The sequence below is a fragment of the Leopardus geoffroyi genome, chromosome D2, assembly GCF_018350155.1.
Source record: "Leopardus geoffroyi isolate Oge1 chromosome D2, O.geoffroyi_Oge1_pat1.0, whole genome shotgun sequence".
Taxonomy (NCBI): Eukaryota; Metazoa; Chordata; class Mammalia; order Carnivora; family Felidae; genus Leopardus; species Leopardus geoffroyi.
Window position 1 is genome coordinate 22,295,330 of NC_059334.1, and position 23,689 is coordinate 22,319,018.

The 23,689-nt window shown below is 39.5% G+C and overlaps 1 protein-coding gene and 1 long non-coding RNA gene across 39 annotated transcripts in view; one reads left to right on the forward strand and one right to left on the reverse strand.

Annotated features, from left to right (window-relative positions):
* Nucleotides 1–23,689, reverse strand: part of ANK3 (ankyrin 3) — a 687,904-nt gene that overhangs the window by 32,511 nt on the left and 631,704 nt on the right. For 28 of the 38 annotated variants that reach the window (XM_045437484.1, XM_045437490.1, XM_045437496.1 and 25 more), the window contains 10 exons: nucleotides 22,666–22,873; nucleotides 20,333–20,429; nucleotides 19,419–19,647; nucleotides 18,652–18,777; nucleotides 17,590–17,712; nucleotides 17,127–17,153; nucleotides 15,983–16,064; nucleotides 5,427–11,915; nucleotides 3,420–3,494; nucleotides 206–337 (listed from right to left, as the gene is read on the reverse strand). In XM_045437484.1, the coding sequence (XP_045293440.1) occupies nucleotides 206–337; nucleotides 3,420–3,494; nucleotides 5,427–11,915; nucleotides 15,983–16,064; nucleotides 17,127–17,153; nucleotides 17,590–17,712; nucleotides 18,652–18,777; nucleotides 19,419–19,647; nucleotides 20,333–20,429; nucleotides 22,666–22,873 (7,588 nt within the window). Of the gene's footprint in view, nucleotides 1–205; nucleotides 338–3,419; nucleotides 3,495–4,118; nucleotides 11,916–15,982; nucleotides 16,065–17,126; nucleotides 17,154–17,589; nucleotides 17,713–18,651; nucleotides 18,778–19,418; nucleotides 19,648–20,332; nucleotides 20,430–22,665; nucleotides 22,874–23,689 lie in introns of all 38 variants that reach the window. The other 10 variants (XM_045437475.1, XM_045437476.1, XM_045437477.1 and 7 more) reach the window with 4 other exon arrangements.
* Nucleotides 21,665–22,691, forward strand: LOC123576551. Its single transcript, XR_006701483.1, has 2 exons — nucleotides 21,665–22,246; nucleotides 22,489–22,691. It is a non-coding gene; the product is annotated as an uncharacterized LOC123576551 (long non-coding RNA).

A 23,689-nucleotide genomic window follows, 5' to 3' on the forward strand; every position in this document is an offset into this window, starting at 1 on the left:
AAAAAAAAAATTTTTTTTCTACTATTTGCTTTCTTAAAAAGATTCCCAAAGATAGATGTTTGGAATATCAGTGTTAAAATTAAACAAGTATAACTTTAATGACTTGCTATTACTTTATGATTACTCTGGTTTCTTAACAGTAGGCTTATCTAAAACATTGGATATATGCAGTTGTGAAAGTTAAAGTAATATAATTTCAGCATACTTGTAGCATTTTTTCCGTCTCTGGTAACCCATTTTTTTAATAACATGAAGCTTTGAGAAATTAAAGAATTTGGATTTTCCACACGTATTTGATTGATTTCATCCACTGAAAAATTCAGTTCCCTTGCCAGTTCTGTAGAAAAGAAAAAGAGTTACTAAGATTTCACATACTACTTTTATCACATATGTTTCATAAAAGTAATGCTCAACTGCCACACAAAAAAAGAAAGGAATTTTATAGTAAAACCCAGTCCAGCCTTGAGCATTAATCTTTATATGCTTCATTTTACAGGAAGCTGTGATCACACACAGGCTGTGACTTAACTCTCTGGAGATAATTACTTAGTTACAATTAGATTCCCTCTTGAGAGATTATTTTACAAAGAATTCTTGATCTGTACAAAAAGGATGCTGCTGGATTCTTTTAAGTCATCCAAATTATTCTTCACAATTTCTGCAAACCTCACCTAAGATGGGTAGGGATACACAACTCATAAATATGGCAAAGGGGGTGCTGGTAGCATGACTTTAGGAATTCCACTTGGGAGGTTAAATGATGACTCCAGACCAGATCGTTGTCTATGTTACGGTGTCACTTGTATAACAAATACAAGGGAAATAGCTTTGTGTCCATCTCAATGTCTATACCCATACGCTCAACCTCATTAATCAGAGTGTCTTTGGGAAGACACGTGTGAGCATTAGTAGCTGTCTTGACAGAGGGAAACTAGGAGCCAAAGATGAGAAGGAGCCTTACTTTTCATTATATATTTTTTGTACAGTTAAAAGAATTTCTCAGGTATGTATTATATTAAGTGATTATAGAAATAAATGGGAAACAATTCTTCCCATGGAAAGGGAATTGCTCAAGATTCTACTCTGGTTAAATATTTCTAGCATTTGGCAAAATGCATTCAGAGGCTCAAAAAGGTCCAGATTCTTTAGTCAAGTGATTTCACTTCTGGAACTCTATCATGACTATACATTGAGTTGGACACAATGATTTATACACATGAATGTTCATCTCAGGCTTGTACCATTAGAAAACTGAAAACAATCCAAGTGTTGAACAAAAGAAGAGTTAATTAAGTTAATGCAGTGGTTTGCGAACTGTTTTGATCATGGCCTACAGTTAGAAATACATTGTATATCATGATGTTTATATAAATGAAACCAGATCTTTAAGGAGCAAAACTTAGCCTTAATACACATAATATACAGACATATCCCCCCCCATTCTATCCTATTAAAAGCAAAACCAAAGGATGTATTGATTTCATGACTCTCTAGTACACTGTGACCCAAAGTCAGAAAAACACCATTATTAAGTATGTATATTGGATCTTATTTATCCATTAAAATCAAGACCATAGAATATGTAATTTTGTAGAAACTAGGTAACCACAAATAAAAGAGCAAAAAGTTACATTGTGTATATAACATTTTAAAAGCTTTTAGACAAAAATCAAAGTACATTGAGATGTTAACAGTGGTTCTGAAGGACAGAATTAAATTTTGCTCTTCTACATGATAATTTTTCTAATAATCTTCATTGAGCATAGGTAATTCAAATTTACAAAAGTTAAATTTAAGTTTTAAGTTCTTTCAAGTCCTTTGTGCTTTAAGAAACAATACTCCTACTGTCCAACAAACCCTTATGATCCAACTGTATCCTTTGTCTAGTGACCCAGCAAAAAGAGCAAAGACACACTGCCACTAAGAATTTTACAACGTTATGGCTTTACAGCACATCTTCTCCTGAAATGTACCCTGATATACTAAGGACTGGATTTGTCTAAGGCAAATAATGAATAGTTATGGGCATATAATACTGCACAATCAACATTTGCTCCAGTATATTCTTAGATTACAATGTCCGATGTTAAAATATAATTATTAATTTTATGTTAGCAAATATTTATACATAACAAATTGCTATTAACTCTCAACAAGCTTCCAAGGATTATGCAGACCACCTGTCTTTTCAGAGTACTACTAGGCTCCTGGTTGTTAGCAGTGGGCCTGAGAGCAGGGGCTGGGTGGAAGGAGACAGGAAGGTTATTAAGCTGGGGGTGAGGGCAGAACTTAGGACATTTAAAGGAAGAAGATGTAGCTGACCTTGTTTGCCATTATCTGGTTTCATATTCTCCATTTTAATAGCATATAGATAATTGTTTCCCTGAGTATAGAATATCGCTGAGGGTATACATGATGACTTAGATGTGACAATGGTTAACATTTCTATTTTAAGCTATTATATTTTGTTGCTGTTGTTGTGTGTTAAACAAAATACACTCAACCTTAAAAACTTAAAATTTTTCTGACTCATGTGAGGAGGATTTTGGGGGCCCAGTTAACATCAAAACTACAAAGCAGAATCGTTCAGTCGACACAGAATTTTATCTTCATCTTTGATGAAGTGAAATCAAACTAAATATTCATTTTCTACACACTGATCATAAACAGTTTCATTCACTTTACTGAACTCAACTATTTTTGTAGTTTGAATAGATTTATACATGTGTATCATGCTTTAAGAAATTATAATTCAAATTTTAAGCTTCCTGTCATTCTGGTGTTTTCTTCTTTACGTAGTTATTGAAGATGATCCTTGTCGTCTTTTAGCAAAGTGATACAAGATTTCCTTTGAAATAAATCTTTGGGCATAAAAGTGAGTCCACTTAAAAGGAAACAAATATCAGGTAAATGTACATACAGATAACATGTGTAGGTCATAAAAAGTGTGAAGATGACCTCATGAATGATTAAAATTTGTGAAACCGGGGCATGGATTAATTGAACTGTTGCTTAAGAGAGCTGTCCTGAGGGCATAAACCATGTTTAAAATTTTGGATGATTTAAAAATCATAGGGCTTAATTGCGTTTTTCTTTATACCAGAAAAAAAAATTTACCACTAGGTAAAATGTTATCTAATATTACCAGAAATGGCAGTGTGAAGAAAGTGCCTACATTTAAGGTAAAGTGAGATTTAAATTTCCATTCTTGAGTGCATGGGCTTTGAAAAAGCTTTGAAAAACACAGTATATAAGGTATTATCGGTAATCATCTCTGGGTTGATAGAATTACAGATGATAAAAATGTTTGCTGGTTTTTTTTCCTTGTTGCTTGTTTCTGTTTTACATAATGAACACTTTGTGAAAGACAAATAAATTAAGAAACTGTATTTGTCTCACTCAGTAGTGTATACACTTACCTGTCCAACTAAGTCCCAGGTGGTCGGCTACTATTGCCATCCTGATATCTGTCCGTTCACATGGACTCTGTGGACCTACGATTTACAATTTCTTAATTAAAATAATCATCAAGAAAGACACGATACTGGAAAATGTTTTTTAGCAGTACTCAGATTTTACAGAGAGACTAATGCTAACACTGTACACTTACATGTGTCCTAGTCACCTACATGAACACTTCTCTTTTCACATGGCTCACTTGATTGTCACCTGCACCGGCCAGATGTGAGACTACATGGATGCTCAATGTGATGGAATCGAACATGCTGACGAGCTAGCTACTGGACAGCGGTTACAGAATCATTGTGTCGGTGAAAACACCATGATGGGATCTCAACATCTCTGCTTTTACTTTGACAGAATCATTATTAGTACATTAAAGAAAAAAAAAAGTTGCTCATCTTGAATGACACCAATGTCTTCAGCATGCTTCCCTAGCTGTCTACAGTGTCGTTTGGTTAAAAGGGAGGAAGAAGAGTGTATAGACAGCACACACAGATGACAGTGACAGAATGAGAAACTACGGTTAAGTCACTTCACAGGCAATCACGACAGTTCATGCACTAGGGTCTACGAGTCGGAAAGTGTTTACAAACTACGCTCGCTCTCCGGGATGTGAGCAAAGAGTGCTCGAGAGACCTGACTGCCTCCGTTCTCACCAGTCCTTCTACTGCTCCTTTTCCCACTGCCGGCCTTTTCACTCTTTGATTTTAAAGGTGCTGCCTCTGTTTTCTTATCTCTAGCAGACTTCGTGGTAACTGAAGGCTGGCCACCCCGGGAAGTCTCGGACAACGACGTGTTTCTTGAGGTACTGTCTTCCTCATCGGACAACTCGGACTGCATCTTTTTGTCTTCTTCAGAGAGGCGGTCCACAAGCTTTAAGGTCTCACCACTAATTCCCTTAAAATATTCAATGGAATGTTTACATACTTCCTTAAGCTGACTCTTCCTAACTTTTACTATGGCGGTGGTGGTGGTGGTGGTGGTGGTGGTGGTGGTGACACAGGTGGATCTTACCTTTACTGGCAACTTGGATGGAAGCTGTTTGGCCTTGCCTTTCTCTGGCTGCCCTTGCTTTTGTGTGGCACATGCTTTTCTAACTACGTTATCTCTGTGTGTGTCTTTTACTGGAATTCTGGACTTTACATCTACACATGAAGAAGAAATAAGGGTTTTGGTTTTCTCAGATTGACTGACCTGCTTCGTTTTACTCACTTTCATGTTTGGCATATGACTTGGTGGGCAGATATCTTTTGGTGAAGTGGCCTTTATGGGAAGTTTGGATTTTCGCCTAATCCCTATCGATTCCTTGGTCTTTGGCTGCTCTCCAAGAACTTTCTGCTTATCTCTTACACAGTGTCCTTGCAGTACCCCTGTCTTTTTTCCTGATGAGATTTTCACTGGATTAGCTTTCTCTGTGGTACAAGTGGGTGCAGAATGTTCTGTCAGAACTATATTACTTGTAATGTTATCTGTCTGTATAGTGGAAGAATCCAAATTGTTGTTGTTATTAAAGTTATCTTTCTGGAAATCATGTTTTTCTTGGGGCCTAGTGCCCATGTGGCTATTGGCTGTATTTGAAATCATTGGTATAGTTTCATTCTCTAGTCCCTGACAACTGGTCATCACAGCTTCTATCTTATCTGTCACTTCTCCAGGGCCTTCTTTCTTCATGGTCATGGTGGATGCAGAAATTCCCATTTTTATAGGCGTGCGCAACTTGGGGTCAACTTTAGAGGTGCTAGTGGCTGCTGCCGATTTCTCCAGGGAGCCACTACTGGATGTGCCTTCCTGACACTCTCCGCTGGTCGGGATGCTGGGGTTGGGTTCGACTGGAGGTGCCTCTACATTTCTCTCTAGATTGGTTTCTACAGTGGTGTCCCCTGACTGTGGCTGTGGTGTGGCAGTGACCATACTTTTATCCCCTTCCCCCTGGTCCCCTGACTTCCCTTCAGAAGTATGCTCACCAATCTGGAAAAATTGGAGCCTCTCTTCAACAAAATCCCTCTTGCTCATGTCAATTGCACCACTGCGAGTCATCTCAAACATTTTCCCTTCGTGAAATGGGAAGGGGTTAGGCTCACTAGTTGGGGTACTTTCATCAGTTGGCGTTCTGGCTGGCGTTGTATCAGGGGTTGTTGCTGGCGAGCGGTCTTCCACAGCCAGACCAAATGGCTTAGTTTCATCTTCCCGTGATTTACTGTCAAAAACTTCATCATCCCCTCGATTATTAGACCAGGGATCAAAATCTAGACCTTTGGTAGCTACTGTTTTAAAAGGAGTGGCAAATTCTTCATCTACTTTGTAACTGAAGTAAGTATCAGGAAACACTGATCTGTCAGGATGTCTGCCTTCTAGAGTGAAAAACTGGGCCCCTGATTTCTGATCAGTCTTATCAGGGGTCCTTTCGGATGAGGAACTTTTAGAAGGTGGCTTATCTTCGTCTGGTCCCACCCTTCCCTCCTCCTCCTCGATAACTTCAAGTTTACTTTGGCTAAAGGAGCGATCAGCTGGCTTCAGAATGCCCTCTGTGTTCCAGACATCTTTCTTGATTTCCATGGTTTGACTTGGGAGTTTAGAATCACTCTCTGTCAGGCCATCATCTTCATCTTGCAGGTCATAGCCATCCAGAGAGTCGATCTCTGTGGCATCTGTGTCATGAGAAAACTCGGCCGTGGTAGCAATGGAACACTCTGTGATGGACTGGTCATTGTTCCCATTCTGGGCGGTTTCATTCTGAGGTGAATCGAGGCCAAGGCCAAATTCGTTATCTTTTCCAGATCCATTGGTTTCCAATTCTTTCTGGTTGGGAGCCTTGTCAGCAGGAGCTTTGGATTTGGTCATTTCTTTTTGTTCATCGTCTACTTCCTTTAATTTGAAGGTGTATTTTTTAACTGGGACCGGCTGATAGATGGACTCGTCATCGCTCGAATCGCTGACGTCTGCCCCGGGAGGAACTGGAGAAGGTGGCTGCACTCTGATGACCGGTTCAGCCAGCTGGTACTTGTCATGTTCATCTTGCAGACTGACTTCAATCATGTCAACCTCTCTTTCAGGGAGATAATGATGCTTCTTATCTGGCTCCATCTGGTCTGCATCCAGTGGTGGAGGAGGGGGGAACTCAATATAGGCAACTCTACTGGTTTTGGGTCTTTGGTTAGAGTCTTTGCTCGCATCGGTAGGCATTTCACGCTCCACGGTTGCTTCCTCCACCGTAGTCTGCTTTAAGGAGGCTGACTTGGCCTGCTCCTCCTCCTCAGATTCCTCAGAAACCTCAGGGATTGGGCTGGGTTTGCCTGGTATATAAGCTATGAGCGAGTCTGGTGTCTTAGACGTGAATTCATAACTCACTTCCTCTGAACTGGGTGTTTCCGGGGTTAAAGGGCTTTTCCCAGAGCTGTCTAGAAAGGAAACTTGTTCTAGAGTGTCGTCTTCTGGACTACCTTGGGGAGAAGGAGGCTGCTTCTGCTGTCTAGTTGTATAAAAGGTCCCCCTGGTCTCTTGTACTGTCTTACACTCCTGACTTATGATCTTTTTTACACTTCCTTGTTGTATCTCCTTTTCATACTGCTTCCCCACCTGTACAAAACTGACATAAACAGGTAAAGTTTTTATGTCTTTCCCTCCCTCCGTCTGGGCTAGTGGAGCAACTCTTTCCAATCCATCCAGGGGACTGTGGTCAAACACATCACTAGAGGGAGATTCCTTTCCTGGGCTAAACTCTAAGGAATCAGGAGATTTGGTGGGAGAGGTTTCAGTTTCATCGAGAGGAGGGCATAAGCCTACGTAACTCTGGCGTTTGGAAACTTTGCTGATTTCTGAATAGGTAACTTTTTCGTCTTCTATAGAATTAAAGTGCTGTGTCTCGACTGTCTCTTTACTCATACTTGATGGGGACAACTTTGGTGATAGTTCGTGTTGGGGGAACGTCGGCTGCTCACAAAAACCGTCAGGAATATCAGAAGACAGTATTCTCCGTCCCTCTGCAGCTCTGACCGGGATGTGTGATGCTGCTGAACTCTCACTCCTCCTGGAAGGTTGTTCCAGAGATCCACCCGGCCGTTCCCCTTCTTTCACAACATATTCCCTATATAAGACCTTTTTGGAGGGAGATTTTACAGTCATTTCCTTAATTTCTGAGAGAGACCCATTTGTTAACAACTTGTGTTCTCTCTCAGTCACAGACATAAATTCACTCCTTTGATCAACAATCTTACTCTCAGGGTGACCAGTGTGATTCTCTCTTACATCATGAACAAGTACATGTGAAAGTTTTTCTTTCTGCGACTTATTGTTAGCAGCTCCAGAACTTTCCCATGTTCTAAAGACCTTTTTGTCCCATGGTCCCTTAGTTGCTAAATCTGAGGTTACATGACATGCCAAGTCTTTAGCCTGTTGCTCAGAAAAATAGTCAGGCATTGCTTTACTTGACATTTCAGTTCTCTGTGTCTTCACATCCTCGGAGCCAGAATCATTTTTGACAATTTCATTGCTTTGGACATGCTCATCTTTAGCTTTCAGGACCATAAAATCATTTTGCACAGACACACTTTCATCTGGGAGGTCTATGGCCTTCTGCTGCTTTTCTCTAGCAAAAACTTGGTAGACAGGCAGCTTGCTCTCCTGGATTTTTTTGACTGGGATTCTGGATTGGCCCTCCGGCTTTTTGTCTTCTTGAGACATGTCCTTACTTTTTGCCTGTGCGCCTTGTTCAAATTTTAATCTAATGGAACTGAGTTTGGATTGTTTGAGCTGAAAGCCAGACTGGGGCCCTTCTGGTACTTTGCTCTGCGAAATGCTTTCTTTGGCTTCCTCCATGGACTTGCTGTCCTCAGGCTGTTGGGAGAGAACCTTCTTCTCTGGGCTGCTCGGCAGACTGGATTCTTTCCTCTCATCAGCTTTGGGGAAGCCTTGTCCATCATGGCCATGCTGCCTTGCCTTAACCCACTCATCATTGGATGCCAACAGTTCTGTCAGCAGTACCTTCTCGGGGCTGCTACTGGTAGAGCTTTGAGAAGAGTATTCTTTACCATTTCTAGGGCGTGGCTTTTTCTCTGGGGACTGCAGTTCATCATTAAGCTTTTCGGTTTTGTCACGAAAAAACTGTGACACTTCAGTCAGTTTTTCTTCAGCTTCCTTCACAGTCCTGTCCACCCTATCTTCATATATCAACTTCTCTCTACCTCTGTCTAATCTGTCCTCAGTAAAGCGCATCCACATGGCATGTTTTGGACTACTAACATCGCCAGAATAGTGCAACACTGTCACTTTATCAAAATGCTCATCTTTAGACACTTTACCTACACCATTTTCAGACACATCTTTATAGATTTTGGAGAGAATTTCTTTTTTGGGGGCAGTGACTACTTTTTCTCTGGACCGCTTATCAGACCCCTGTAACTCTGAGCTAGGGGGTCCTGCATGGTCTGTAACCGATTCCTCGGTATCAGAGTGAGACACATCTAGCTTTTCTGACAGAAGCATTTTCTCAGCAAACCTGTAAGACTCCCCTCTTAGTTCTGACAACTCATCGTCATGGTATTCTATTGAGTGTTGACTCAAAAGCTTCAATGTTTTATAAGAGTCATCAGATATGAGTTGAGCAGAACTAGGGCGACTATCTTCTTCTTGGGACACAGGAGTGTTTACTCTGGAAGACTCCAGATAAGAAGGCAATGACTCTTCAGCAGTGAGTTCTTCTTCTTCTTGCTGACCCTGTTCCTCTGAACAAGGAAAAGCATCGTGTTTTTCTGGCAGAAAATCTTTTAGGTTAATATCTCCCCGGGATAAGTCTTTCTGATATACATACATTTCCTTTTCTGGATGCTTTTTGGTTTCTCTAATAATGACTTCAGTGGGCTCAGCTTGGTTACCTTTTTCGATGTGGACTTCTATTATACGCTCCAGTTTGGGTTTCATTTGGTTGTCCTTCTCTGCATGCTGGGCTGAGGTTTCAGCAGCAGACTTGTGAACATCTGGAGGCACTGCCGACTTATGCTCAAACAGACCTGCCAGTTCTTTGGAAGGGTCCCGCCCGGACTGAAAGGCCTTCATGATGTCATGGACTGACATGGTTTCTTCAATTCTTTCAGAGGCACCTTCACTGCCTGGTGGAGAATGATAGACCATTCTGGTGGTCGTGGTTATGTGAGTCTCTTCCTTAACACGCATGCCTTTGCTCAGAACCCGACTGTGGTCGTCTTCTTCACCGTTGGCTTTCATTTGAAATGCTTTCACTTTTTCCTTAATACTAGAGGTGGTGGGCTTTGGCTCCAGTTCTGTAAAAGTAGGTGAAGGTTTGGGTGACACCGGCTCCTCTGGTTGGCCTGGGGGAGCATCTCCAGCCGAAGGTTCATAGCTCCTGATAACATGCACCACTTCAGTTCTTGTTTCTGTAATGACAGGAGGGATGGGGACTTCGTGAAAAAGTGGTTTAGGGCCAGTGCTTTCAGCACTCTGTGGGGCTGAAGGCGTTTTTTCACTTCTTGTTTCAAAGCCACTGTCAGACAAAGGGCTTTTGTCTTGGTCATGTTGAGAAAAGTCATCCGGAGACTCTAAAATAGTATCTGTTCCAAAAAAGGAATCGGCCATTTTACACAACTCTTTCTCAGAGGTGGAAGGCCTCATGGAGGCTGGAGGCATTTTGAGTTTGTGTTCCTGCAAAGCGATTGCTGGCTTCAGAATCCTTTTCTGTCTCTCTTCACCATCCTTCTTTGCATCCTCAAACTTGTACTTTAAATTTGTCAACGAACTACTCCCAATATCATTTGTTAAGTAGTCAATAACTTTGGTCAAGTTATAATCCTTCTCGGAGGCGGCTTTTGCTTTCACTTGCACTCTCTCTGGCAGAGTTGGGGAATGGATCGTGGCAGCTTGTTGTCTCGCTTCTCTTATTTCTTCCGAACTAAATTCTATCCAGTCGTCTTCGGGAGAGAGTCCTTTGTCACTCTTTGGTGATTTGGGTGGTCCTTTATTATCTACACACACATCTTTTTTAAGGATTTCACTCACTTTCACCAAGTCTTCCTTTACTTTCTCAACGATTTTGAAAGGTTCTTCATCGTCAATTCTCCCTTCTTTCGGGAGTTCGGGTTGGAATGGCTTCTCCTCAGGCACGTCTGTTTGTAGTATTGCGGTCATCCGCATGAGGTCCTCTTTCATTTCAGCCACGTCTTTTAATATCTCCTGACTGGAAGATAAAGAAGATGGTGTAGACAACTTAAGGGCAGAGGGTGCAAGGAACAAAGACGACTTAACTGGAGATGAAGTTCGATTGAAATGGGGCTGAGGACGTGTCTCCGTAGTCAATGTTTTAATGGGTGACAGCAAGGCTGCTGCTGATTTTGTAAGTGAACTAGAGTCTGGAAGTTTCTTTAATGCTGGTTCTGGCAAAACATTGACTACAGAGTATACTGGCACTGTTATTATAGATGAAGTTACAGATGAGGTAGTTGCAGATATTGACGACCCAAGGGATGTATAGAGTGCACTTGCTGAAGGAGTTCTTAGAGACTGAAAAGCGGATGGTGCCGAAGAAACATATGACCTGAGTGGGGAAAATGGCATCGCTGTCGTGGTAGAAAACACTTTATCGACTGTGTCAGTGGCTGCGCTAACCACAGAGCTCACAGAGTTTGTAGCCGTAGAAATTTTTTCCTGTAACGTGGCAGTGGCTTTGCATCCATTAATTAAAGTTGAAGATGACGGATATTTCAGGGGGGAAATAGATCCATTGACTAATGCTACCTCTGCATGTCCAGGCATCTGTTTCACAGGTGATGAGAGAGAGGGGGCCATTGTAACTTTAGCTGATGAAATGACATCAACTGCTGATTTCACTGGAGACACCACTGACTTTAGAGGCGAAGATATTAGCGGTGCTGCTGATGTAATAATTGACTTAAATGGCAAACTTGAGGAATACATATTAATGTTTGATTTGGGGGAGGCAGGGGGGGTCATAGTAATTGACGACCTCTCCAGAAGAGACCCCGCTGTAGTCACTGGAGAGGTTCGGGAGGAAAACGTAGAATTGGATGCCAGCCCTTTTAAAGGCGAGGACTCTGGGACTGTGGGAGCTCTAACCAGGGTACCAGAGGAAACCTGGATATTGTACGGAGATTGTGACACCACTGTTTTTATCGGTGAAGAAATTGTCCGAAAGGATCTAATCGGAGATGCCACATCACTAATGGATTTAACTGAAGATGTAGTCGACGCGCCTAATGTGGATTTGATTGGAGAAGGAGTCGAAACAGACCATATTGATTTTAACGGAGAAGCTGATGGCGTATTAGAGGAAGAGCTTGATAAGGAAGTGAAGCCTGACTTGGCTGGCCCAGGCACTGTGATCGGAGCTGTTGTCCAGGACTGGTATGGTCTTGTAGAAAAGAATGGCTTGTATGAGTAAGTGGTGGGGAGGGATCTTGTTGCTCCTGCACTCCGTTCAACTGTTTCTTAAATTTTAAAAATGAAATCAAACACAAAAATCAACAAAAATGGTTGAGAAACAGAGAGACCAGAGAAAAAAATTGGTCAGTAAACTTTGAAATATTACAAAAGCAAGTACAATTGTTTGCATGATTTAGAATGGAAGAGGCAAAACAAACAATTAAGTAAAAGAGGAAAAAAAAAACTCCACAGACATAACCAATCCAGAATTAAAAAAAAAAAAAAATAAATAAACAAACAAACAGAAAACAGAGCAATGGGAAATGAAAGACAGAAAAAGCACATCGCAACCAAATAGGCCAACAATGAAAAACAGAAAACATGAGGAAAGAATTAATGATGAGAAAAATAACCACAATGGAAAACGGTTCCCTTACTTCCTATTGACTTTCTTATGTGCTGGTTTCGAAAGATCAGCAGCCATTCTGTTTTGCCTGTATAGGTACACGTTCGTTTTGTGCAACCATATAACTTTCATTTTAGTAATTTCTAATGCTCCCTCTCCTTGAACCTTTCGGTGATACAGATTGCACCTACTCAGAACCATATCGATGTGTGCAGCTATACATTAAATATCTAGAACTCTTTTTTTAGAAAACTACTCAAGCCTATTTCATGCAGAATCCAAAGTAACTTTTATGTGACAGGCAACTGATTGCAAACCGTGAAGCCACTGGATTTTAAATCTGTATCTTCCATGCATGATTCGGTTATGCTTCACACCCATAAAAAGCCAATAAGAGCAAGAAATTTTCTGAGTTAGAACTTTAAAAGAAACAACAAAGAAAAGGAATGTTTGCATTTATTTTTTCCCATGCAGCATATTCCTTTTGGTGAGGAAAAAGAAAATGTAATATGAAATGATTTAAAAATGCATGTGTACATACACACAAAGGGGGGAAAAGCGGAAAATATGGTTCATGGTTACCATAAGCAAGCAAAGCAACTGAAAACATCTTATCATGCGCATTATATCACGGCAAACAAGCCAATGAAGTAATACAATTTTTATGCCATATTATGCACAATATATAAACTTTAAAAATACTTTCACAAGAGCATTTAGAAAGAAGAGTACACTTTTTCCATGAGATGCAAAATCTTGGTACCTTTTGAGATTTTAGGAAAATATTTAATACCACATACTGAAAATACATCTGCAACTAAATGTGTCCATATCCAGTATGATCTTCATTATGGAGAAAAGCACATTGTTTATTTTGGATATTCCCCCCCGCCCCCCGCAATCTATCACACTTTAAATTCTCAAAAGGTATCATGGGAAAATCTAAAAAGCACAGTCGTATTTTTAACACTTCATACTTAAGTATCTGCAGTGGGATCCAGTATATATTGGTATACATATTTATTTATCAGTGGCAAAGGTACCAATTCTGGTGCCTTCCCAGAATGTTCATGGGGCTCATGGCTGCTCCAAAGAGTAGAGCAGCCGTGAGGCAAACCTACCACTAGGAAAGATGGATTTAGTACCAGCATTCATCTGGCAATGGGACAAGAAACACACAAATGAGGTAAGCACACTCACTGGGGGAGAGCAAATGCACACTTGGTCCTCTCTACTTCTACAGCTCTAACAAACAAACCGAGTTGGTCACAGAGATTTGGAATGCCTGCCAAGGCCTAATGGTCTATGTCAAAGTTGAGTACAGTTTCGCTCCCAGAAAGCACTGGTTCAGAATAATAGTGAAACGCGAAGAGGAAATGACAATCTGCTTCATCTTTTATGCTCCTCTTCATGCTGTGCCCGGGCCATTGCTACAATCCAGTCCTTGGATTAGCAGCTACTCCCACAAGGGTGAAGATTTTCATTCCTAGTGTACATTTAAATTCAAATATTCAGAACATGTCCTCTTCTAAGCTTACATATTATAATAAAGAAACGTGGAAGAACTGAGGAAAAACTCACCTGTTCATTACCCCTCCTAGTCATAATTCTCAATATTATATTGCTTAATATATTTTGGACACACCATACTGCAAATTGAAGATTTGGGGATTCCTTCACTTTAGTGACTTGGGCTCAGCCCAATGTCTCAAGAGAATTTATTTTTATAACTACCAGAAACTGGCAAAGCATCTCTCCTTCACCACTGAAGGCTGGCTCCGTCAAGCAATGTAGTCTTCTGAACCACATGTATGGTTTTAACTTTGCATGAAGTAGCCAATTTACTGATTGGTTACACATTTTATGCTTAAATGACACATATTTTGTGATGCACTTTATAACAAAGAAAATTTCTGGGAGGTTCTGGATGTCAGGCACTGAATTACACCAGATTCTTTCTTTCTTGTTTGGGAGGTTGGGGTGGGGGTGGAAGGGACAGGGTACTGAGAGAAAAGCTGCATCACTTGCAGTTCTAACACCAATTCAGAGGCCATGACATTTCCTTAGTTTTTAGTTCTTAGTCCTTTCCATTTTGCTGTTTACCACTATTATGCTCCCTTTCATAAAACAGAGAAAAGTACCTTCTTCCTTCTATCAATGTTATACCATAACCGAAGCTAACTAAAAAATAGCAACACTTGCATAAATGAAAAAAATTTAGTTGACTTAGCACAGACCTTACCTCAAACTCATATAGTCCCCCAAATACTTTAGGGACCAGAATCATATGGGAGCTCACCTGCCCAGAGGTACCTTGGACCTAAAGAAGCTGGTCATGGAGCCTGTCCAAATCTTAAGTATTTTGCCTGGGAGTCCCAACCAGCTACTCTCTGAGAGCCTTAGATTTGAGGCAAAATAGTATTCCAAAGAAAAGTTCTCAAAGAATATTTAGTCTTATTGAGAAACCATCTACTTATACACATATATTGTCCTTGCTTTGTAGAATAAGAGGAGTTAGTTTCATCCCTTATGGTTTTGGAAGGATTTAGATATTTATGCTAGAGACAAAAACTGAGATCTGGAAAAACGTTTACGAGTGTGGTAGAGCTCCATTTCTCTTATGCTCCCCGTTTTGTGTCTGGATATAAAAGTTCCGCCAGTAGTCAAGGAGCTAGACTCCATAAGATTATGCTAAGACCTTTTAAGCTAAGTACTAGAGTCTTCCTGCTGCACATTGAATATGCTATGTTGGCCCACAGAAACAAGAACTCAGGAAAGGTGGGAAAAACCAAAGATGTGGCTCTTATTTGTAATTTCCAATCCTCCCTGAACTCAAAGTTAACTGTGAGTAATGGGAAACAGCCAGAAATTATTCACTAACAATTATTTGTGTAAAACTCCTTTTCTGATGGATCAAACACAGTGCTACTCTCAACACTCTTAGCTCCTGTTGATGGAGGGATTCTCTGGAGGGCTGAGGGGATAGGGGAAGATGAAGTGGGGAGGGAGATGGAATGAATGAATATGACTGAATGGATTTATACCCTGATACTTGCAAGCCAGTTAACAATGAACCAAAACAATCACTGAAAGAAGAAAAGGGCTTAACCAGTCTAGTGAAGACTAGCCTTGGAAATGGTACTTAATAAAGATGGGTGGGGGGTGGGGGTGGCGGCGGAGAGGGAGAGAGGAAGGAGGAGATACGAATTCAATAAGCAAGTGCCTCAAGAACATAGGAAGATACACTTCTTGCAAACTGGGAAGAAGGAGAATCAGGACTGAGGTATAATGACCTACCTATATTATGAAAAATGAGATGAAAATCAAAGTTACATTATCACTTTTCTACCAACCTGCATATATAAAAATATTTTCTCTTTTGAGCTTAGATTTAAAGCAGCATTGGTGCATTATCTCCTAGGACAGTTAACAATCACAGTGAAATCAAGGTTTTTAAAGACAAGTAACGAGTAGATGTTTCTAAATTTTAAAATAGGTAGGGGCTTTTTAAAAAAAACTGTTTTGAGGTTATGATCTAAGGGTGTTTGTGCTTCACATCTTCAACTATGTACAAAGTATCAGTTACATTTCATGATAAAGTTTCCTTGCAGGCAATTTTTCTTTTGCCATTGGGCTTTCAAATGACCCCCAAATTCAATTTGTACAGAAAAAATGTCTCTTCTTATAGACATCCACATAGATTAGTAAATTTGTTAGAAAACTCACTCATTCCAGGCTCAGTCAAGTAGCTGTAGCGCTTACGTAACGCTAAAGATGCAAAGCTCTGTCGTCTATCTGCTTTCTCGGCCTAAAAAAGAAAAAAAAGAGAGAGAGACTGTGTCCAAATTCCTTGTGACCTCTGTATGGTTTTGAAACATTTTGAAGGATGGCATGTTGACGACTGGTTTATCTCTATTTTTCTTCGTATGGATTCTCCTCATGAAAATGGTAATTCCCTGTTGTGACTCTACAACCCCAGCCACTGTCTCAACCAAATTCCCACCATTTAGCAAATATAAGAGCACCAACACAGCAGACTACAGGGAACTACAAATACAAGACGAGCGTTACAGAGACTTCTGATGCTGAGCAGTAAATTTTCCCAAATCCTTCATATTTAAAACACATATATCACGATGTACACTCCCTCTATGTGAGTACATTCAAGGGAAAAAGGCACACGGTGTCTCATTCGGATTACTGCTGCTGTTTCTATATGTTCAAAGGCATAAAGTGTAGATTAGGTTAAAAAAGGGTTAATGGCTTTATTAGAAATAAGATTCTATTTATTATTACTGGGGTATGAGTTTTAAAAATCCAATTATCATATAACTTGGAAAAATATTAGGAGATGCCTCATAAGGAAAAATTCATTCAAAACCAAATGGAACTACTCTACTATACCCTTAAAAATGGCCAAGATAATTTTCTTTAAATGACAAATATTTATCAGTAGCCATGGAACACATAGTTGGTATTACACAGAACAACTTGACTTATACAATAAAACTTCATATGTTACTCATAATCTTGATTTGACTGTTACACAGAGTGGATACTAGGTGGAAATATGGAAAAATGTGTATTTATACATGCCAAGCTACTACATTTAAAAATGTTTAAAGAATTTTAGTTTCTCTTTTTCAAACACTAGCGGGATCACATTCCTGGATGCCCTGGAGTGTTCTCATGTACATGTGGAGGAAGAGTAAACCATTCTTTAAGAAAACCGTACACCCTTTACCTCACTTACGCTAAGATCTGCCAACATATAATCCGTTTCCCCACTTCAGCCCACTGTAACTTCTTGTATACAGTTTCAATTTCTATTCTATCTCTGATAGAGTAAAAGCAGAAGTGTTCATATTACCTCATCATCTTGATCTGACTCTGTCTCCTTTTGGTTCCAAGAGGCATTGCAGAGACAAGGAATATTATAATGGACAGCAGGGAAAAGAATATCAGGATATGAAAAGGACTGAGTAGAAAGCACAAAATGCAAGCTGAATCAAGAGAGCAAAGCAAATCAAAAGAAGCCAACACAAAATATCAAGAACTGTACATCCACGGCAAATTAATGTATGACATCATTTGAAAGCATAAAAATCTCTGAGCTACCAGCAGAAGCAGAAGCACCATACAGAGGACTCCATCATACAAACCATAACAACTTGACACCACGGTAACAAGACTCAATTTACACAAAGAGACTAATACAACTGGAGTTTCAGGAACTTGAATCATGTTACAAAGCATTCCTTAATTGCATACCAAGGGCCCACTTCTTCATGACCAGGGGAAGAGAGACACAATAAACCAGTATCAAAAGATACCTTTTTATGTGCTGGCAGAGTGATATTTAAGTTGCAAACAGCTGTTTGAGGCAGTCCTTTTGTTGTCTTTGGTTCTTTCAGAAAAGACAGACGACCACAGGGCTCTTGGCTGGTGTCTCTAATCTAGAAGAATTTAGGTGGTTGACAGTTATAGAGAGGGACTTTTCTGAGGATTCCTGTCTATACAAGGATTAAACATGTTTATTTTACAGAGCCCTTCAAGAGGCAAGAAAAGTAAAGGGAAAAGATGATGGTAATAGTTACGGAACAACCACCGTGGTCACATGTAAACTCAACGGGATTTAGAATGCCAGGTTCCTAGATTAGACCCGGGATTGCTGTGTCTTCTTGTTTTACCCTGGTAATATGCTGTATAGTCTGGGTTATATACATTTTCTTCCCATCTAATAATTTCTCTTTCCCAAGGCCTCCGTTTTAGCAACAATAATAACAGCAAATAACTGTCCCATGTCCTTCTGTTCTCGGAGGAGGAAGTTTCTCCAGACTGTCCTTGGGCTCCATTAAGATGGAACTTAATTATGGGGTTTGGATTTCAGCCATTATTTGATTAATAAGCATGAATGAGATCTGATGCATTTTATTATTCTAGATTGTTTGGTCTGACAAATATTTGCTTAAACAGAAACAATCATTTAGCTGTTTAAAAGGTAAAGGCTCTTTTTCGCTAATTATAAAGATTTCCTGGCTCAAAAGTGCCCTGGGGGAGAACTTGGGCAAAATCTGACCTTGTTCCTCTGAATTCAAGTTTGGTGGGTTATTTCAAACTGGATAAATCATTAAACTTTTTTCTTTTTATTCTCTAAGAGCTCTTTCTAAAAAATATTTATTTATTTATTTATTGAGAGAGAGAGGGAGAGAGAGAATCCTAAGCAGGCTCTGCACTGCCAGAACAGAGCCTGATGTGGGGCTCAAACTCACAAATCGTGAGATCATGACCTAACCTGAAATCAAGTCAGAAGATTAACTGGCTGAGCCACCCAGGCGCTCCCCACCTTTTTTTTTTTTTTTTTTTTTAATTCACAGAGTCTATTGATGATTTACCTTGATGGAAAATGGCAGTCTATTTTCTTTGAAAGCATAAAAGTTAAAAACCAGCTGCTGTCCCCCTTTAGTAAGTGGGGCCAGATTTCCATAACAATCAACATAAATAGGTTTTCCTTCCAGAACCTTTTGGAGTAAAAGAAACACATAATTTAATGTTAATTAAATTGGAAGAATTTTGAAATTTTAAGTCACATAATATTAAAAGACTGACATATTTCTAGGTCACATTTGTCTCCTTATTAGGAATTACTTCTATGGTGTTACTTGCCACAAAAATAACTCTTCAGGCTCACAATTCAACAATTGTGATTGGAAACCAAATCATGCACATGTATAAGACAGAATTATATATTCAATTCTATTCTAGCAACCTTAGACATGTTTGAGAAAGTGCTGACATCAATCGCTTATTCATACAGACTTTGAAAGTTGGTTGTTTTTTTTTTTTACTCCAATACTTTTACTGAGTTTGCAAATGGAAAATCATAGTAATGTGCTAAAGACAGTGACCATAAAAATAAAACAATTCAAGTTACCACAGGGAAGCACTGACCATGATGTAGATTCATTACTACTACATTTAAACCAAGATAGCCTCATACAAAGACACATAAAACATTAGAGGATAAGTCTATATCAAATTTTTTAACCAAAAATTGAAGTCAATCATGAGCTTGATATTTCTAATAAGTGCTATTGTAACCTCAAAAGACAACCCCGTATCTGGGGAATGTAATAAAACAAACTTGTTATGAACAAGGTACCTCAATATCTTTGCTTCTTGCAACTTCTTCAAAATTCTCTTGCTGCTCTAAAGTTTTGTCCACTTTGTCATCTGTCATGCAGAAACAGCGCAGGGAGGATTCTACAGGATCATTCATTTTGGCAAAAACAACGAACTTGGCCATATATGGAACACATATTAGTTCTCTGTACAGCTGTGAGGCTAACCCCACAGTTTCTAAAACTTGATGGCAGTCTGCAAGCCAAAATCTGAGAAACACAGAAGTGTGAAAATGAGATGATTTTAGCAAAATCTTAAAAATAATCATTAAAAAGTCAAAGCATATAAGGGAATGATACCAAAACATTAACTTGTTCATTTAAACAAACAGCAATGATGCTTACTCTGCTTACAGAAGGTCTACATTTATTATATGTTTGTTCCTTTGCTGAGGAAATGCTAAGGATTTTTTTTCTCTCTTGTCCTTCCCATAAGATTCTTATTCCCCTCGTATAATTACCCATGATGAGCCTTCCCTTCTACTCCTGCTTAAGAGTTTAATCTCTTACTTTACATTAGAAGGAATAAGGATTTTATGGAAGAAAATGGGAAAGACATGGAAATCCTATCTTTTTTCTTTGAGACTATAAAAATTAAAAACAAGTTGCTGTCTTCCTTTAGCAAAAGGGCCAGATTTCCACAACGATCAACAGAAATAGGTTTTTAAAAATTGCTGAGAACTAGCAGAAGCAAGTCTAGCACCGTAGAGCTGCTTGTAAGAACTGGATAAAATGGCATACAGTAGTGAATTTTACATTTCTGAGTTAGGCCCAAGTTCACCATCAAAATTTTTAAAATTAATCATACTGGTGGTATTGAGCACAAAAACTTTTACTTTCCAAAAGTTAATAAAATTAATTCCTTAGTGCTTTTGGGAATCCTTTATTTCCATACCTGGCTGAAACATTGGTTGTAAAAGAGACACAATCCTTTATAAATGTCAGAGGTGTAGTTCCTGTGATGTCTTCCCACTGAGCAGGCGAGGTGCCTCCTGAGAGAACAAGAGCAGATACGTTGACGTCATCATGGGAGATGCCCCTTATAATATCTTCTTCACCATCCTGTTCTTCCTGCACAGCCGGAACTTGCAAAACTTCAGCAACTTTCAATTAATGGCATGCCCTAAAGGTAGTTTTCCTCTATTCTCCTTCTAGCACTAGTGCTACCTTATAGTGATCTTCTTGTAAGATATTACATTTTTTAAAGATCATTTTTCTGTTTGGCTACTAAAGAATATTTTAAACCTGGGGCAACCACAGGCTATAAAGCACATTTTGTAAGTGCAATTTACAGGTGCAAAGATTAGTTGTTCCGATAGACAATATAATTATCTTATTTTTAATTTTTTAAAAAAATACAAGAACTATCAAGAAAGTTAAGAAGCAGCTTATTTTGTTACAAAGGAAATTGAAGAAGATATAAAGAAATGGAAAATCTTTCTGTGGTCATGGATTGGAAGAATAAATATTGTTAAAATGTCAATACAACTCAAAGCAATCTACACATTCAATGCAATCCCAATCAAAATTGCACCAGCATTCTTCTCAAAGCTAGAACAAGCAATACTAAAATTTGTATGGAACCATGAAAGACCCTGAATAGCCAAAGTAATATTGAAGAAGAAAACCAAAGCTGGAGGCATCACAATCCCAGACTGTAGCTTGTACCCCAATGTTTATAGCAGCACTTTCAACAATTGCCAAATTATGGAAAGAGCCTAAATGTCCATCAACTGACGAATGTATAAAGAAGATGAGGTTTATATATACAATGGAATACTACTTGGCAATGAGAAAGAATGAAATATGGCCTTTTGTAGCAATGTAGATGGAACTGGAGAGTGTTATGCTAAGTGAAAGAAGTCATACAGAGAAAAACAGATACCAAATGTTTTCACTCTTATGTGGATCCTGAGAAACTTAACAGAAGACCATGGGGGAGGGGAAGGGGAAAAAAAAAGTTACAGAGAGGGAAGGAGGCAAAGCATAAGAGACTCTTAAAAACTGAGAACAAACTGAGGGTTGATGGGGGGTGGGAGGGAGGGGTGGGTGGGTGATGGGTATTGAGGTGGGCACCTTTTGGGATGAGCACTGGGTGTTGTATGGAAACCAATTTGACAATAAATTTCATATATTGAAAAAAATCTGAGAATAAACTGAGGGTTGATGGGGGGTGGGAGGGAGGGGAAAGTGGGCGATGGGCACTGAGGAGGGCACCTGTTGGGATGAGCACTAGGTGTTGCATGGAAACCAAGTTGCTAATAAATTTCATATTAAAAAAAAAAAAAGAAGCAGCTCATTTTGTACTGCCTAAATCATTTAATTTTCCAGTGTAAGAAGAGGAATCAGCTAGTCATAGAAACTACTCATAGAAACAAAAAAACAACCTATCTTAATCTAGGACTTTCTGTTAAAAATCATATTAGGATGATCAAATGGTGAACTAACTTTGGAGTCCAGGTGATTATCACAATATGTGTTCTCCTGACCTCATAGCTTTAGTCTATTGGATTATACTCGTGACTTTGTGTGGTGAGAATCATGCCTTTGCTCTTGCTCTTCCCTACTCCTCGTTCTCTGTGGCTGCTCTGTTTTGTCCAAAGTCCACCCAATCTCCTGTAGTCTAAAGGGTTTTGCTAGGTCCACTGCCTCTGTCTAGGTCCTTGAGAGATTATCCAGCTGCTCTAGGAGATTCAATACTACCTCAATAACCTTAAAAGAGTGCAATTATTAATACTACACTTAATGGCAGGGAAAAGAATATCACTGAATTTTAAATGAGTCATGATCTCTGCATCTTTAAAGAAAGGTACAGGGGCGCCTGGGTGGCGCAGTCGGTTGAGCGTCCGACTTCAGCCAGGTCACGATCTCGCGGTCTGTGAGTTCGAGCCCCGCGTCGGGCTCTGGGCTGATGGCTCAGAGCCTGGAGCCTGTTTCCGATTCTGTGTCTCCCTCTCTCTCTGCCCCTCCCCCGTTCATGCTCTGTCTCTCTCTGTCCCAAAAATAAATAAACATTGAAAAAAAAATTTAAAAAAAAAAAAAAAAAGAAAGGTACAGGGATAAAAGGTACAGACATGAGGTGACAGACAAGCAAAATGTTTTATTCTTTTCTTTTTTCCCTATGCTTATAAAGTTGGCATGGATGTTTCAAAGGCTTTATATCTTTGTACAGAATGACTGCAAATGTTAGCTAGCATCCAGGGAAGTACAGCAGCAAGTTAACCAAACCTGTAATGCTACAGAGCAGGCGCAGATTGGGCGTGGTATCTCCCTTGTACCCGTTGGACACGCCTTCTCCTGAGGGCGGGGGCACCGGGATGGTCATTGTGATAGGTTTATGGAATTTCCTTCTTCTTGGTTCCACGGTGACGATTGGGCTAAATGTTGCTTTGTTTCCAAGAATCTTTTTCACAATTTCATCTGGAACAGGCTGGGCCTAGAGACAGAGAAAGGACCTTAAATGGAAGTTAACATTTTTCTGTCATTGGAAAATTGACTTTTTAAGCGAGGAGGAAAAAGCTCAAAACAGACAACCAAAAAAAAAAAAAAAAAAAAGTCTTTCTTCTTAATCCTTACTATTTCAGGAGGGCACAAAAAAGAACCAAAACAACTTAACAGTGTGGCAGGAACTGGTCAGTGTGTGTATTTCCCCAGCAGAAAACAGGCAACAGGAGCTTGAGTGACAGAGAGTGAATCAAGTCTCACAGCATAGAAGACTTTTAGTCTAACTAAAAGTAAAGGTCAGCAAATATTGAGTCTAGTGTATGTTAAACCTATGCAGGACATCCAGTAAAACATTACATGGGCAATGTGTGCCCAGGCAAAAATTGAGGGTTTTCAGAGTTAAGTAACAAAAGGGCACTTAAGATTTCAATTCTAGACTACCAAACCTAATGTCTTCCTTATGGCTTCTTTGCTATTTGGTAAAATACTCAATACAAGAGATAGCTGAAGGGAACCTGATGTCACTGAAATATAAGGTGGTGTCCTCAGTCACAAGTTACTGACGGCCTTCTCAGAGTTTAGAGTACTTGACTCTAAAAAACCTCACAAAAAGAACAGGAACTTTAAGTTAAACTATTAAAGACTATATTAATTAACACAAATTAAGTTACCTTCCTTACTATTTTCCTTTTTCAATAGGTCTAGCTGAAACAAGTAAAAATAAGAAAGACCATCCTTGCCAAGATTTTCAGTTAGCCTTCCAAACCAAAACAAGTTCTAACTGGTCTGGATAAAACCCAGTGTTTAT